Below are 16,582 nucleotides of genomic sequence, written 5' to 3'. Positions count from 1 at the left end.
TTTTTGTGTTAAAATATTTTGCTAAGGGGCGCCTGGGTGGCTCAGTTGGTTAAGTGACTGCCTTCGGCTCAGGTCATGATCCTGGAGTCCCGGGATCGAGTCCCGCATCGGGCTCCCTGCTCGGCAGGGAGTCTGCTTCTCCCTCTGACCCTCCCCCATCTCATGTGCTCTCTCTCTCTCTCTCTCTCTCTGTCATTCTCTCTCTCAAATAAATAAATAAATAAATAAAATCTTTAAAAAAAAATATTTTGCTAAAACTATTATAAATACTCTTAAAGTTTCAAAATCATATAAAATTAGAAGAGTCAGAATAACTACTATATATTTTTCTCTGCCATTTTTTCTAAGATTTTTTTAAAACCTAGTTTTTGTTGAATATACTCATTTTTCTGTCTTTTTTCTTTTAATGCTATTTCTTTGAATTGGTTCCACATTAATACTACTCTGAAACTTTATGCTATACAATGTTATTTCATTATAGCAGTCATAATTATCTCATAGTTTTCTTAGAAATAGCTATTTGCAGAGCTAAATTTTCTATAGATTATTTCTGGTTTTTCAAGAGAATAATTTTTTAATGACCATCTTTGTGCATAAAGTATTTTCTCCATTTAGATTTAGTTCCTTTGGCTAAATGTTTCATCTGATGCCTGCTAACTACCCTTATATGTAATCTCTCCAAATTTTTTTCTTTCTTTCTTTTTTTTTTTTTTAATTTAAGAAAGATTATTCAAAAGGGGAATTACTGAGTCATGGAGCCTAAACATATTAAGGCTTGTAACATGTATTAACATATTGATTCAGAAAGAGCTTATATTACTTTTTAATTCTACAGGCCATCTCCTTGACTGCTTCTTTTCTTTCTATACTTTTACACGTTAGCGTATATAATAAGTGAAAGTAGTAGTCTCACCTTTTACACAATGGACTAGCTTGGGGATTTGAAGCTTTTGCTCTGGTCTTTTATCTAAAACCATACATGGTGTTTCTCTTTTATGAATTTCAGTGTTGTTTATATTCTCTTCTTCTCAGCTAACTTAAATTGAGCTCAAAATAATGTCTGTGGCGACAGTTTTGGTGTCAGGACCGCTTTACTCTCTTCACAGTTATTAAAGTCTCCCAACGAGTTTTTGTTGATACAGGTTTTATCTACAGATAGTTACTGTATTAACAGAAGTCAACACTCAGAAAAATTCAAATGTTTATTAATTAGTTTAAAAATAGCAACAATAAATCCATTATGTGTAAATATAAATAATATTTTTTGTAATGAAAATTACTATGTTTTCCACATCACCAAAAATAATCAGTGAGAAGAGTGTCACTGTTTTTGTAGTTCTATAAGTCTCTTTAGTGTCTGGCTCAGTAAAAGACAGCTGGATTCTCCTGTCTGCTTCTGCAGCCAATCTGTTGTTGCAATATGTTGTTTTAGTTGAAGTATATGAAGAAAATCTGGCCTCACACAGACACATAGTTAGAAAAGAAAGAAGTATTGTAATAGCCTTTTTAGACAATTGTGGATATTTTTCTTTGATCCTTCACTAAAAGTCAACACATGGTAGTTCCTAAAAATTAGTTGCAGTATAGAGTCTAAAACCGTATCTATTGTTGGGGAAGAAGAATTTCCTCTGTCTTTCAAGGTCCTTCCAGTTCAACTAAGAATCAAATTGACATGAGACAGATAAACAGGAGAAAATCAAATTTAATGTGCACATACGGGGAATTCACACAGACATGGAAATTCCAAAGACAGGTAACATGATGCTTCTGTGAATTAAGGAGAGGGGTAAGGGTCTTAGGATACAAACGGGAGAAAGATCATTAGCAAGAAGGTGAAAGGAGGTGTTTGGAAAACAAAGGTTACCCCATTTTGTAGATAAGTTTCTTAGGTAAAGAGGAATCTGTTAATAGCTTTCTTCGTGATATAAGCAAGCAATTGAGGGTTTTTTTTTTTTCCTGAATCTGCTGAGTTTTGGTTGCTTTTATTTTTTATTTATTTTTTTTGAAAGATTTTATTTATTTGAGAGCGAGACGGAGAGGGAGAGGGAGAAGCAGGCTCCTTGCTGAGCAGGGAGCCCAGTACGGGGCTCAATTCCAGGACCCTGGAATCATCACCTGAGCCGAAGGCAGACACTTAACTGGCTGAGCCACGTAGGCGCCCCTTGATTGATTTTAATTCAAAATAATGTTCATGTCAAAGTGGCCCATCTTGGGGCGGCCTGCCCTTGGCCCCATGAATTTTTGGAACTGTGTTACATCAAAATCCACTGATAATTGTTACACGTTGAATGGATCTTTTACCCATGCATAATCTTATAACAGCATTTATTGATCATTTAGAAAATATTGGTTCACTGGGTAATGTAGATCTTAACAATTCTTGATCTTGATCAAGATCTTGATACATTTCATTATATAATATTAAAAAAGTATTCATTCATATCCCCACCAATCTCTAAAGTGTTTAAGTATTACTAAGCTATCAAGCTTGTTGATAAATATATATACATTTTCCCAAATTCTAATTTTTGCTTAGAAACTTGAATTTTGTTATTGCCAACAGGACAGACTCACTTTCTTCATTTTTGAGAAATGTCTGTCAAGTATACAAGTCTGAATAATCATAGTAAAAATGGTGTTCCATGAAAAAAAGACCCTGTGCAGCTTGCAATTCAAGTAACTACATGAATGCTTTCCCTTGAGACAACCATCCTACTTCAGAATGCAGCAGAAGTGCTTTATGTGTATTTTGCTACACACAATATTAAAAAGACTTTACTGAGTGGTGGGTTGTGATTTAATAAAATTAATTTTTTTATTGCTTCATTAAAGACATTTTAAAGCAAAACTTGAATTTTTGTTTATTTTTTCTTGCGCATATTTGGCAGTGAAAAATACAGTTTGGTGCCACTGTCTTGATTCATGTTGAAGTGCCCATGGCCTTACCCACTATTACTTTTGCACCATTAATGCAATCATCTACACAGTGAAAAAGTGAACAACAGCTCAGTATTATGAAAATCATTTTGATCTGGAAAACTCCCTAAAAGGATCTTGAGTCCCCTGCTTTGGTTTCTGTGGACCATATTTTTGGAAACCAGTGTTTTTGTTTTTGTTTTTAATAAAAAATAAAATTTATTATTTGGATGTTCCAGTGTACAATTTGTGGAGACATTGCCAACATTTTCCATTCTCAAATCCTCATCAACACACGGATAAAATGCAGGCACTGCATTTATTATTTATATTGTAATGCACTGCTCATTGGAATACCAAGTACAAGGAGTGCTATTAGAAGTAATAAAAATATATCTACTATTAAACTCAGAAAAAGCACTCTTTATGGGCACTTAATGAGGATCCCTGTCCATAAGATCTAACATCTCATCCTATGGAATCCACTCATAAAAATCATCAATAACAATAGCCTGCCGACTACTGTAACCCCCCTGCCATTTACCTATAGGACTGTAATACACCCTCCCAACCGCTAGAGACACACTTCAGCAGCAGGGAGACCACTGTTCTAAGAACACTGTACCACTGGACATTAATAAATGCACCTTCTCCTTGCACAGAATGTTTCATGCACTGTGTATTTCTAAGAACTGCATGTAGGACACGTTTCATCCTGATCAATTGGGGGGGGGGGCTTGAACTCATTAATGAATTAATTGAATTCATTAATGTCTTTCTACCCTGTTCAGTGAAACACCAGTTAGGTAAAAACTGCTATGTTTATGATGGAGGTGGGCAAGTAAAAAACCTTATCCCTAAAAGTACGCTCATGAGGAATTTTATCAATATATACCAATCATAGGTTTTTCTCAGATATTTATGAAGTGATAATCTTTATTTTATTTATATTGTACAGTTTTCTCCTTTTTAATTGAAGGTTACTAAAAATGTTCTGTTTTGCCTTCTTCAGCACAAAGCGGGTGGATCATTCAAATACCAGATTGGCTTCCCAGCTTGATAGAAATCCAGGTAAAAGCTCTGTGAGTAAAGAAGCAAGTCTTAGGAATTTGTTATATATATATATTTCACTCCTGACTTGTTGGGAATCCTCTGTGAGTTCCAAGTGGTCATTTTTTAAAGACCATATATCCTTTGCTTCTTGTTCTGCTTTAGCAAAGTGTGAATTCAAGTATCTAACCCATCTTTTATAAAATGCATTTTAAGAATGTTCATAGGAATAAAAAAAATGCCATTCAAAGATTGTTCTTACATAGTAAGAACAGTTAAAGTAAAACTGGTCAAGTGTATCAAAGAGTATGCAATCTGACCAACAGGTGTATTAATATATTTGCTTCTCCTGCTTCCCCGAATGTTTAGTAAATGTTCATTTAATTTCATTTAGTTTGTTGAATGTAGAGATGTCATGTGGGGCAGCCAAATAGCCCTCAAGATAGAGTTTCAGTGGATGGCACTTTGGTAGTGGTACCGTTGTCTGAAGTCTGGTTCCTTAGTTTCATCATTTGGGAAACATCCTTTTGTCCGCCTTCCTGTTAGTAATCTGACACACAGAGGCTGAATCTCACTAATCCAACCATAAGAAATTATCCAGAATTCCAATGTATTAATTTACTAAAAGAAATCTTACTCTCAGATAGACTGGAGCATTTGTATCCATTTGACTCTCAGATTCCTTTAAATGCTGATTCCTTCAACTGTTCTACTTGAGAAACTAAATTAACAATAATCAGATAGTTTTATAATTATAAAATTGGATTAAAGAGGACTAATTACTTGATAATGCCTGTCATTATCACATTCTGGTAAACAACCATCCCAGCTCTAATATGTCCATGTATAAGGGGCTTAGAATTCTCATGATGCTAATGATGCCATCCTGCATATCAAAAAGACCTGAATGTACACTTCTGAAATGAGCAGACAGGGCATTAGATATGACCATCTTACTGAATTAGTATCTGGAGTACCCTTTTCATTATTTTATTTTGTAGGCTGAGTTTAAAATAGTAAGCTTTGTGTATTTTGCTTTCCTCCAGTATTATACTATGGGTACCTGTTTACAGATTTTGCTTTGGTTGGGTTACTTCTAAAGATGGCTAGTTTTATCCCAATTTTTTTCTTAAAGAATGACTCTAATAAATTTTATAGGTTCTTTGCTGCTGTTTCTATGTATATAGTTTATTTCTATTAAGCTAGTTTTAGCCATCTCAATATTCAGGGGTTTTTTGTTGTTTTGGGGATAGTTTTTTTTTTTTTTTTGACCAGCTTCTATTCATTTTGGACTGTCTTGTTTGTTCAAATTTTGTATTCCTTTACCCACTTTCTTTTTTAATGTATCTTTTTGTTCTAATCCTGAATTCCTTTTATCTTGTTCATTTCTCTTATGTGGTTTTCATTATAAGTTGGAGTTCATTGAATAGTGATAGAAGAGGTCATGGTTATTGAAGAGGTGAAAATCCTTAGATTTCATCTAATCTAGTTCCCACATTTTATGGATGGGAGTCAGAGATCAGAGAAGTTATGTGACTTCTAACTCTAACTTCTGAAACTTCTCATTACCCTGTGTTTCATTTTTATATCGGAATTGTAAGGTGTTAATATTATTTTCCTTGTCAAGAAAATATAGATACAATCCTAACTAGAAATTAGTTTTAACATTTTAATATTTTGTTGATATAATGAAGACTTAGGGTAAAATGTAACATATTTAATTCCTTCTTATAGGATCAGATGACAACAATCTCAATTCCATCTTTTATGAACATTTAACCAGATCCCTACAACACAGTCTCTGTGGTGATTTGCTCCTAGGACGATGGGGAAACTACAGTACAGGGGACTGTTTCATTCTTGCCTCTGACTACCTCAATGCATTAGTACACCTTATAGAGATAGGCAATGGGTTGGTCACTTTCCAGCTGCGGGGACTTGAATTCAGAGGTAAGATGCTCACCTTTTATTTCTGTAACGTACTCCTGTGACATCTGAGTTTTATGTGTTTACATCTCAAATTAAAAATTAGCATAAAGTTAGATGGTTTGGAGTTGTGGAACGAGAAGAGTTGTTAAAAGAACAATTATTAGATTTTTTTCCAAATTTCACGTTCAGAGAAAAATCATTTTTGTGGTATGCTAAAATATGTGAAGGTAGCATCATTCTTGCATAACTCACTATTTTCCTGGTGATGTTTAATTTCTGTTGTTTTGTGCTTGCTCTCTTGCTATTCTCTTTGTGAGAAGTTGCGTTCGTTTGTTAGATGGCTGGAGCATAGAATGCCGTGTTTTTGTGTGTAGCTAACCAAGTACTTTCATGTAGATACCAAACCTTTGTCTTCCACAAATTTTGGTTTTGAAGTGAAACATTAAAATCACAGTTTTAAAGGGAGTAAGTCAGTGGCATTTAGTGCATTCACAGTGCTCTGCAGCTGTTAGAGTAGGCAGTTGGTTAGGTTCTAAGCGGATGCCTGGAGGTCAGTAAAGAGGAAGCCAGGGCCAGCTTTTAGGAAAGTCAGAGGCCTATCCTGACAGTACTCCAAAACGAAGAAGCCACAAGAAGCCAGTTCAAACCAGATAGGCGCAAGATGGCTCCTAAAATGGGCTAACTAGAGGATCAAATCAGACTTAAACCCTATAGCTTTATTTTCACCCCGATGTTGAATCGGAAGGTTTGGACCTTTGTTACGTAATATCTTTGTTAATGGAACAAGTACTTTTCTAAAATTACTCCATTCACTGGAAATAAGATTGTACTTCTGTGACACTCAGATTAAGGCAGTAAATATTGATGTTTGTTATTCATTTGTGATCTGTTTAGTCATCCAATCTCTCTCTTTCAAAATGTCCTGTTCTTGTTTTATGGTTTGTTTCTGCCTCTCCATTAGAACCCAAGACCTTAATTCCATCTCTCTAGAGTCTTACCTGATGTTCACATCGAATCCAGCTGAACTCATCTGAAAGTCAGCACCCAGTACACCACTACACCTACTACTCACCACTAGAATACATAGTATCTAGTCATCTCACCACTGCACCTACTACTGCCATGACTTTTAACATCTTTTTAAATTGTTGGTACCTGAAGATTTCACCTTTTTGTTTTTTAATTTTTTTTTTTTTTTAAACAATTGTGTGGGGAAGCTGTTTTATGTAGCATTTCTGTCTGTGTGAATTGGAAGAGGGTCCTTCTTAGGACGTGCTTATTTCACCATATTGGTCAGAAATTCTCCAAATCAGAAACTGATCCAAATCCTTACTCTCCCAACTTTCAATCTCTGGTACCGAGTAGATTCAAATAAAATTTTGGACAAATTTTTTGCCATTCAAATTCTATTTGCCAAACAAAACTCAAACTGATTTGGGAACACAGTACATTTTACTATCTGAATTTGTGGTGGATTTGGATAGCAAGAGATATCTGTAAGTCTTCATTCAGCCATAGTGTTGGTTTTTTTTTTTTTTTTTTTTTTGAGGCAGATTTGATCATGTTCCTTTCATGCTTAAAATTGTCTGTGGCTTTCAATTGCACTTAAAATAGAATTCAAACTCCTTAACATGCTCTGCCACACTGTGATCTGGTCTTTGCCAGTTTCTCCAACTCCACTTTATACCTTCATCCTCACTTACTCTAGCCACACTGGCCTTCCTTCAGGGTCTTAACTGTGCTAAATTCTTTACTAAGGACTTCCTACTGCCTTTCTCTTTGCCTAGAAAGTACCAGCCATCTCCCTTCCTCCCACCAATCTTCCATCTGGCTAATTCCTTAATTATCCTTAAGCTTTAGCCTAAATAACACTTTCTCAGAGAAGCCTTCTCTAACCACCTGTCCCACATGATTATCTCTCATATTGCCATTTTTACCTCTTTAGCACTTAGCATAATTATAATTTCATAATTTCATATTTATTTGTGTTTGTTTAAAGTTTATTTCTTCTTTAGCCCAGGGGTTGGCAAACTTTTTCTATAAAGAGCCAGATGGTAAATAATTTAGGCTTTTGGAGGCATGCACATTTTCTGTTCCATATTTTTCTTTGTTTTTTTTTTTTTAAACAATGCTTTAAAGATATAAGAACCATTCTTAGCTTGGATTTGGCCCAAGCCTGTATTTTGCAAACCTTTGCTGTAGATTATAAGCTCCTCAAGGGCAGGAATCCTATCTGCTTCATTCATTACTATGTATCTAGTGCTGTTTCATCAGTTAGCATATAATAAATAATTAGTTAATTTTGTAGAATGATTAAATGATGTAAGTATATAGCTGTTTCTCCTTTCTCTGCATTCCAGAATTCTCATGAGGTATGATTATATTCTTGCTCAGATCTTGTGATCTTTGGTTATTTTCTTTCCTTCAGAGTGTTATTCCCTGTCCCATCTACCTCCTGCCTCTCAAAATATTAATCAAGAGTGTCAGTATGTTGCCAGGCAGATATTTGGATCCCCTGAGCATTTTGATGTGTTTTCTGGGGTATTCTCCATTAAGCCAATTTAATTCATTGATTTTATTGTATCTTGTAGTGGATGCTAAATGCCATGTGACATTTAGCTAAACAAATTTCTTGATCAGTTTCCTGTATGTCTTGGTTAAATCCCTTTATATTTATTTCATTTCCGTTTTTGTTTTTACTGATATTCTCAATATTCTTTTCCATGTAAATTTTATCTCATAGATTTGAGTTATCAGTCATTTTTTATCTATCAAAAATTTTTTATTAAAGCTTCTACAGTGCTAACTTTCTGTTTGTAAATGTTACTTCAACCAAGTACAGTTTTCCAGGTCAGACTTTATAGGTCAAAATGTATTATGCTGATTGGATTCCTCTTGGTTTTTACTCAAATTACTTTTAACATGTCTAGTTTTCATAACTGCCAGTTTTAGTTTTACCGATAATATTCACTATGAAGTGACTGAAAGACACAGCTAGTCCAGGAAACAATTGGTAATAGTTCCTTATAGATATTCTAGAATCCCCCTCCGAGTCTCAGAGTTCTTTTTTCAGTTGCTAATATTAACTCCTATGCTTATCGTTGACTTCATTTCCTAAGCAAAATGTATTACTAGGGCATGTTGGGGTAGAAAATATTCTTGGGATCTGTATGGTAGAGTAAAAATGTCCCACATTAATTAATTACTCTGTTCACTTTCTTCTGCTCTGAACAAGGATTTCATTCTGTCTTAGTAAATGTCAAAATCTCCAAGTTCCCTCTTGCCACATATCTTTTCTATGTACCATTAACAAAGTGATCTGCACAAAATACAGCTCTCATTATGTCATCTCCTTTACTTCAAAACCTTTGACTGACCTTCCAGAAAGATGACAAAATGAATAAAATGAAGTAATAACACATAGAATCTAAGGAACAGACCCAGCTTCATGCCGTGATTTTAAAACCCCAGCCTCAGGATGTTTCTTCTAGAGACTGAATAATTTGTTTGCCCTCTCTACCCTATTCTAGCACATGGATAAAGAAGGAAAATTTCTCTAGGCTTTTTACAGAGCCACTGTAATACTGATGTCAAACTATGGCTAAACTGGCTAAAAAATAAGTGTAATATAACTCACATGAGACTCTAGATGCAAAAATCCGCAGAACCCAGAATCAGCAGAAATTAGCAGTCCTTTTTTTTTTTTTAAGTACCTCTCAGTAGTTGAGCCCTTGTCATTTCATTTTTATCTTTGAAATTAAGTATTAGAAAACAAATTAATAGAATTCATCTTTTAATAGGTTATAGGAGAAAAACAACAAAATATGATCCTCTCAGAAGATGCCAGGAGACATTTGATTGAATTTCATTTCCATTATTGGTTTGAAAAATACTTTATAAAATTACATATATCCTTATTCTGGAAAAAAAAAAAGTTTGTATATATAGATCTATAGTCATGATCATGTGTGATGATCAACTGCAGCAGGTACTCCTGTTAATGTCTGGTTCATGCCAGGGTTTTTCTTTTCACCACTGTGTGACATTGTTCTGGAAGTGCTCAACAATGTAATCAAACAAGAAATGAAATCATAGAGTTGTTGAGAGTTCTAGAGTGCTAAACAATACAGCTCATTAGCCCGGCCCAGCCTACCTCTTCTGCCTCTCTTTTATAGCACCACTACCACCTGGGGCTAGTTTTCATGGCATCATTTTCTCTCAAAGCAGCGTTTTTCAGGGGTGCCTGGGTGGCTCAGTCGGTTAAGCATCTGCCTTTGGTTCAGGTCATGATCCCGGGGTCCTGGGATCAAGCCTCGCATCAGGTTCCCTGCTCATCGGGGAGTCTGCTTCTCCCTCTCTCTGCCCTTTCCCTCACTCGTATTCTCTCTCAAATAAATAAATAAAATATTTTAAAAAAAAAACAGTGTTTTTCAAACATGGATTGTATATGTTCTCTTTAAAGGAAAAAAAATTTTGAAGTCCATGTAAGTTATTAAAATATAACTTAAATATGTGCATTTATAAAATTAAGTGTAATACCCTTATAGTCCTTACAGAATTTAAGGAATTTGCTAATTAAGTGGAAGCAAGGCCATAGAACAAAATAAACATTAATGTGACAGATGATATTTTACTGGCACTAGATTGCTGTGGGTGTAATTCTGTATTTATTCTGATTTTGTATTTTTACTTCAGTACCACTAATGCAGAGAATGTCTGATATCTTGTATAAAAGAATGTAACTTCAAAGAATTGTTTGCTAGTGTTGAATAATCAGAGCTCATACCTAATTGAAACTTTATCAGCAGGTAAGCTTCAAATTGCTAATAATGTAATTTTATCCAATTACTGTTGGAATTGGCAACAGAAAAAGTAATTATGGATTTAAGATAAAACTATCATGAACCATTACAGTTTATATATCCAAATATATGTATATAATATTTCTGCTTGCCACATGGACATGGTACTGATAAATAGAGCCCACATTCTTTTGAGTTCTACATGTCTGTCTATATTGTGTGCCCTGCAGTGATTCACTTCTAAATCCACTCTTCCCTTATTGAATGAACTCAAACCGTCATGAGATGTCCCTTTACTCATTGGCCTTCATTTGATATGAATGCAATTGTGAACCCAAATTTGAAAAGTTTGGGATCAGTAAATGGAAATTAAGAAGGCAACTGCACAAATTTTCAGAACCTTTAATGTGCTAATTCATGTTGTGATTCTGCAGGAAGTGAATATATAATATGCCTAGTTTCTGGAGCTTCCTGTAGTTTGTTAGTGGACATTCCAAGGCAAACCAATCACTTTCAGTTACTATAAAAGGTGTTTTTTCCCTCCCCCCCAAATTTCTTGTGTCTTTGAAGCATTCGTTTTCTACTTCATATGGTTTTTTTTCTCCTTTGTATGCAGTAGTCTCTCTCTCTCTTTAAGGTACTTACTGTCAACAACGGGAAGTGGAGGCCATTACTGAAGGCGTTGAAGAAGATGAAGGATTTTGCTGTTGTGAACCTGGCCATATTCCTCATGTGCTTTCATTTAATGCTGCATTTAGCCAGCGCTGGCTAGCTTGGGAAGTGATAGTCACTAAATATATTCTGGAGGGTTATAGTATCACTGACAATAGTGCTGCCTCTATGCTTCAAGTCTTTGATCTTCGGAAAGTCCTCACCACTTACTATGTCAAGGTAAGGGTGTGTGCCCAGGTAGATCTTCTGACAGTTCTGAGTTCTTCTTGGAAAAGACTTTTTTTTTTTTTTTTTAATATACTTGTGCTTTGCTTCTAAGTAGTGATAAAAATTCTCTAGTATTGGGGTGCCTGGGTGGCTCGGTTGGTTAAGTGTCTAACTCTTGATCTCAGCTCAGGTCTCGATCTTAGGTCGTGAATTTCGGCCCCACTTTGGGCTCCACGCCCAGCTGGAGTCTATTTAAAAAAAAAAAAAGGGGGGGGCGCCTGGGTGGCTCAGTTGGTTAAGCGACTGCCTTCGGCTCAGGTCATGATCCTGGAGTCCAGGATCGAGTCCCACATTGGGCTGCTCAGCAGGGAGTCTGCTTCTCCCTCTCCCACTCCCCACTCTTGTGCTCTTTCTCTCTCTCACTCTCGCTCTCAAATAAATAAAATCTTTAAAAAAAAAAAATTCCCTAGTATTCGTTAAGTCAGTGAAGTATACCTACTAAGGTATTGCTGTGTCTTTTTTTAGTGGAACTTATTTCATTTGTTCATGAATAATAGCTACCATATGTAGATTATATGTTTTAGGTACTGGGGCAAGGAATATGCATATGTATACATATATATGTCTTACCCAGTTTTCTGAAGGAATATTACATCTCTGTTTTGCAAGTAAACAAGAATCAGAAGTTACCTGCCCAGTGTCCTCTACTTAGCAAGTGGAGTTAGGGATTTAAAATCTAGGCTTGTCCAGCTCCTGAGCCCTTGCTATTAACCACTGCTTTGCACTGCTTTCAATAACCTGAATAAAAGTATTGCAAGATTTGGAAGGTCCCCAAAACTACCCTCACTTGTAACACCAGCTGCAATTTTGGGTCCCCACGGACTACTCTCTGGTTCAGTAATTTGCCAGAAGGACTCACAAAACTCAGCAGAGCTGTTACACTCATGGTTAGGATTTATTACAGTGGAAGGATACAGATTAAAATCAGCCAAGGGAAGAGGCATATAGGGCAGGGTCCAGAGACACCAAGGCATGAGCTTCCAGTTGTCTTCTGTGAGTGCAGTTGTGCAGATAATGCCCATTTCTCCCAGCAACAATGTGTGACAGTACTCACAGACTGTTGTCAACCAGAGAAGCTCACCTGAGCCTTGGTGTGTAGAGTTTTTATTGGAGTCTAGTCACCTTGATGTGGTTTACTGCCCTCATGGCCAGCCTTAGTTTCCAGCTCCTCCAGAGGTCATGGCTGTAAGCTCATGGGGAAAAAAGACTCTTAAGAGGCAAGACATTCCAAGGGAATAGAAGTTACCTCCCAGCACCCAAGGGCAAAGACCAAACCTCTCTTGGGCAAGGTTAATTCTTTACTATACAGGTGTTCTGTTTTTGCTGAAGATATTACAAGATTACAGCAAGCTATGATTTGGCAGCTTGCAGGCAAAGCCAGTATTTTGAAGAGGGAAATGTATGCTAAATTTTAGTGACCCATATCTGGATTTTCCATATCTGTGTTACTACCTCTATGTACCACTTTATTTGTGCTGATTGGGATGAATGTTAGTCTTATAATTAATGGTTGGTTAAACCCAACCTCAGGAAGCTAAATAGAGTGATTTTGCAATTTTTACATGCTCTGTGTCTCTTTGTGTATATGGCATTTTCTATCTCTGGTTCTAAGTAGGTATATTTCTGTTGCTTTACTATTCTATTTCTATTACTTGACCTAGCATCACAAGATGATTTAATAACTTTCTATGAGAAATGCATCACAGTAAAGTTTTTCTCTCTCTTAAAATGTCCTAAATTCAAAAGCTCTAAGATCAAAAGAATTGTTTTGAGTTTGTCTTGATGAATTTATGGTTGTGACTTTTAAAGTAAAATAACTGTTCATCCAGAAAGGCCTGAGGTATATTTTTACAGCATTCCTAAAATGTATTCTTAGGGTATTGAGCTAGAATAAAATATTTTTTAGTTATACAATCAGTATAAGCTGTTGGAATTTATTTAATGAGGAATTAGAGTTAATTCAAACTGTAACTTGGGTTTTGTTTTTTGCTTTTTTTTTTTTTAATCTTCCCCCTTTAGGGTATCATTTATTATGTTACAACTTCTTCTAAACTGGAGGAGTGGCTAGCCAATGAGACAATGCAGGAAGGACTACGTCTGTGTGCAGATCGAAATTATGTTGATGTGGACCCAACATTTAATCCAAACATTGATGAAGACTATGACCATCGACTGGCTGGCATATCCAGGGAGAGTTTCTGTGTGATTTACCTCAACTGGATAGAGTATTGCTCTTCCCGAAGAGCGAAGGTAGAGGTTTTGTACTTTATTTGTAACTCTTTGAGTCCATTTTTTCAGAGATGGAAAGAATATCCCCGTTTGTTTTTATGAGGTCAGTTTTTCCAGACCTTCTTCTTTCTGACCATCTTCTGGGTAAGAGAACCTTCACTCGTTAAAAAGAAATTCAGAGGTTGAGGGGAAGCAGTATTCCACAGATAACCATCAATTTGTTTTTCTTTACTCTGGTATAGTCGCTAGTAGGCTAATGCAGCTGTCACTAATAGCCTGCCTCCACCTTATGTCCAGAAACAACTAATTAATAGATAGAATATTGTATTTTCAGAAGACATTATCAGTAATGATGTATGCCGCTAAGTATTTTCTTTGAGATGTTTTGCTAAGATCCTAATACTTTATAAAAGTCAGGTTTGTTTGTTTTTTTTAAGTATATTCCAGTATTATAAAGCATTAGATTTTATTTAAAGGTTTCAAAGAAACTCCTCATATACATTCATACTTCATTTTAAACTGATTTAAGTTTCTTCTCATTAGAACTAAAGACCTAGAAATTATGTATTAGTTGAGCTCTTCATCCTCTCTGATTTATTAGCTGTCTTCCTATTTCTTAAATACCTTTATACCTTTCTGATAACTAATGTTCTTTGTTTTTCAAAGCCACTGGATGTCGACAAAGATTCATCCCTGGTGACTCTTTGTTATGGACTTTGCGTTCTGGGACGGAGAGCTTTGGGGACCGCATCCCACCATATGTCCAGGTAAGGAAGGCATTTCTGTTTTCAGGAATAGAGTAGGAGAAGCTGTATAACGTAGATCTGAAAAGTCTGAAATAGCTTTTCATGGAAGCATTCTATGCTAATTTATTGCAAAAGTCTCTTCTGATACTGTTTTTTTATAGGTCTTTTGTTGAACATAGTTGAGTTCTCCCAAGTGGTTAATAGCTGGCTTTTAAAAATCACACATGTGCAGTAACTACTGATAATAAGAATTTAATGGATTTAAGACATTTTTAAAAATAATCGCCCATAAAGTTTGATTGGTCTCCTCCCATTTTACATCTATTTTTCTAATGAGTTACCTCTTTTTATTTTTCCATATTTCCTTGTAGGTTTTTTTTTGTCCAGAGCATTTATGCTTTTAATATAGTTAATATAGTACATTAGATTTTTGGAAGTATAAATATAAGCTGGATTTCTTGACATATGCATCTGAATGAATTAGAACTAAGAAATACTATATATTTTACATTTCTTTTGTGATTACTACATGTTTTCCATTTAAGTTTTTGTGACTTATATACTCTTTGTCTGTTGTTTATTTTCATGGGCTTATTATTACAGTGGTTCGTAAACAAGGGCCCCAGATCAATGGGCCCCTGTCCCTTGTGATTCTGACTCAGGGGTTCTAACATTAGTATAGTCATTGGACTCTGTATTTGCAAAACACTCCCAGATGATTCTGATGCACAACCACATGTAAGAATCAGTGTAATGGAAGTTCTTTGTCAAAATATGTAAATTTTTATCTCCAATCCTAACAGTAATTTAGAGTCATTCCTCTATGGATTGCATGCCCTATTTAAGGGAGATTTCCGTATTTCTTCAATTCGAGATGAATGGATCTTCGCTGACATGGAATTGCTAAGGAAAGTCGTAGTCCCGGGAATCCGCATGTCCATTAAACTTCATCAGGTAAGAAGAGGAGAATTATAATGCATTACTGGTGTTTAATGGCACTTCTTCATTTGACTTCCAAATTACGTTTCTTAGGAACCTTTTGAGAAATACTATATGAAACACAGAGAAACATGATTTATGCCAAGATATTAGCTCTTAGAAGCCTGAACCTGTGTTTCTAAGGGTAAATATGAATATTAATATCAGAGAGTGACTGATCTGGACATGAACTTGAGGAAAACTGTCAGCAGTGACAGACTAGAAATAAAGCTCTCTGGCCCTTATAATTCTTGTTTTGACCTCACATTTCACATAATTGTAATTCAAGCCTCTTCTGTAGGGGAATGTTAGCCATCTCCCAGTGCAGTGTGGTAAACAAACATCTCAGGAGGGTTGTGAGCGCTACTGTTACTGAGCGATGAGCTTCATGTAGCATGTTATATAGAATAATGGATGGTTAGGACAGATTTAGCCTTAGTTAAATAATCCTAGTAGGGTAGTAAAATTAAAATGTGGACCCAAAGTATATATCCAGAGCCCTGGATCATTTCAAGACTCTATTAGGAAATTAAGTACTGGTACTTGCTACTCTAATCATTCCACTGAACAATAGTCGTCAGATCTGATGACAAAGACCACATGATAAGCCTCATTAAAATGCAACTGCTGTACTCAAATCTGTTTGATCTTTTTTTCCCCCAAATAAAGGGTGAATTACTCCTCAAGTGATTTTACTGTGATCTAAACTGTTAGAATAAAGTCACTGTTCCATATTATTTAGGAGATTACTGACAAGGGATATATTATTTGAAAGTCTCTGTGGAAAATGGAAGACTATTTTGAGGATCATGGAGAAAATATACATTTGGGAACAAATAGAGTTGTCTATCTTCAGACTACCTTTACAGTTTTGAGCCAAGTCAGTGTGTTTAAATGAAAAAGATAATGACTTTAGATTAAAATGTTTTTAAAACTTTAGAATTTCTTAAAAGGCACTGATTAATATATCTATGTAAGAAATACTCTGGTTTA

The 16,582-nt window shown here is 35.5% G+C and overlaps 1 protein-coding gene across 2 annotated transcripts in view; it reads left to right on the top strand.

Moving 5' to 3' along the window:
• Nucleotides 1-16,582, top strand: part of PCNX1 (pecanex 1) — a 163,040-nt gene that overhangs the window by 132,204 nt on the left and 14,254 nt on the right. For both annotated transcript variants that reach the window (XM_021679758.2, XM_044918336.1), the window contains 6 exons: nt 3,929-3,987; nt 5,701-5,916; nt 11,335-11,588; nt 13,656-13,886; nt 14,532-14,632; nt 15,415-15,565. In XM_021679758.2, the coding sequence (XP_021535433.1) occupies nt 3,929-3,987; nt 5,701-5,916; nt 11,335-11,588; nt 13,656-13,886; nt 14,532-14,632; nt 15,415-15,565 (1,012 nt within the window). The remainder of the gene's footprint in view (nt 1-3,928; nt 3,988-5,700; nt 5,917-11,334; nt 11,589-13,655; nt 13,887-14,531; nt 14,633-15,414; nt 15,566-16,582) is intronic.

The sequence above is a fragment of the Neomonachus schauinslandi genome, chromosome 9 (genome assembly GCF_002201575.2).
Source record: "Neomonachus schauinslandi chromosome 9, ASM220157v2, whole genome shotgun sequence".
NCBI classification, from domain to species: domain Eukaryota; kingdom Metazoa; phylum Chordata; class Mammalia; order Carnivora; family Phocidae; genus Neomonachus; species Neomonachus schauinslandi.
The sequence above is the reverse complement of the archived record's forward strand: the minus strand, read 5'-3'. Positions and strand labels throughout refer to the sequence as shown.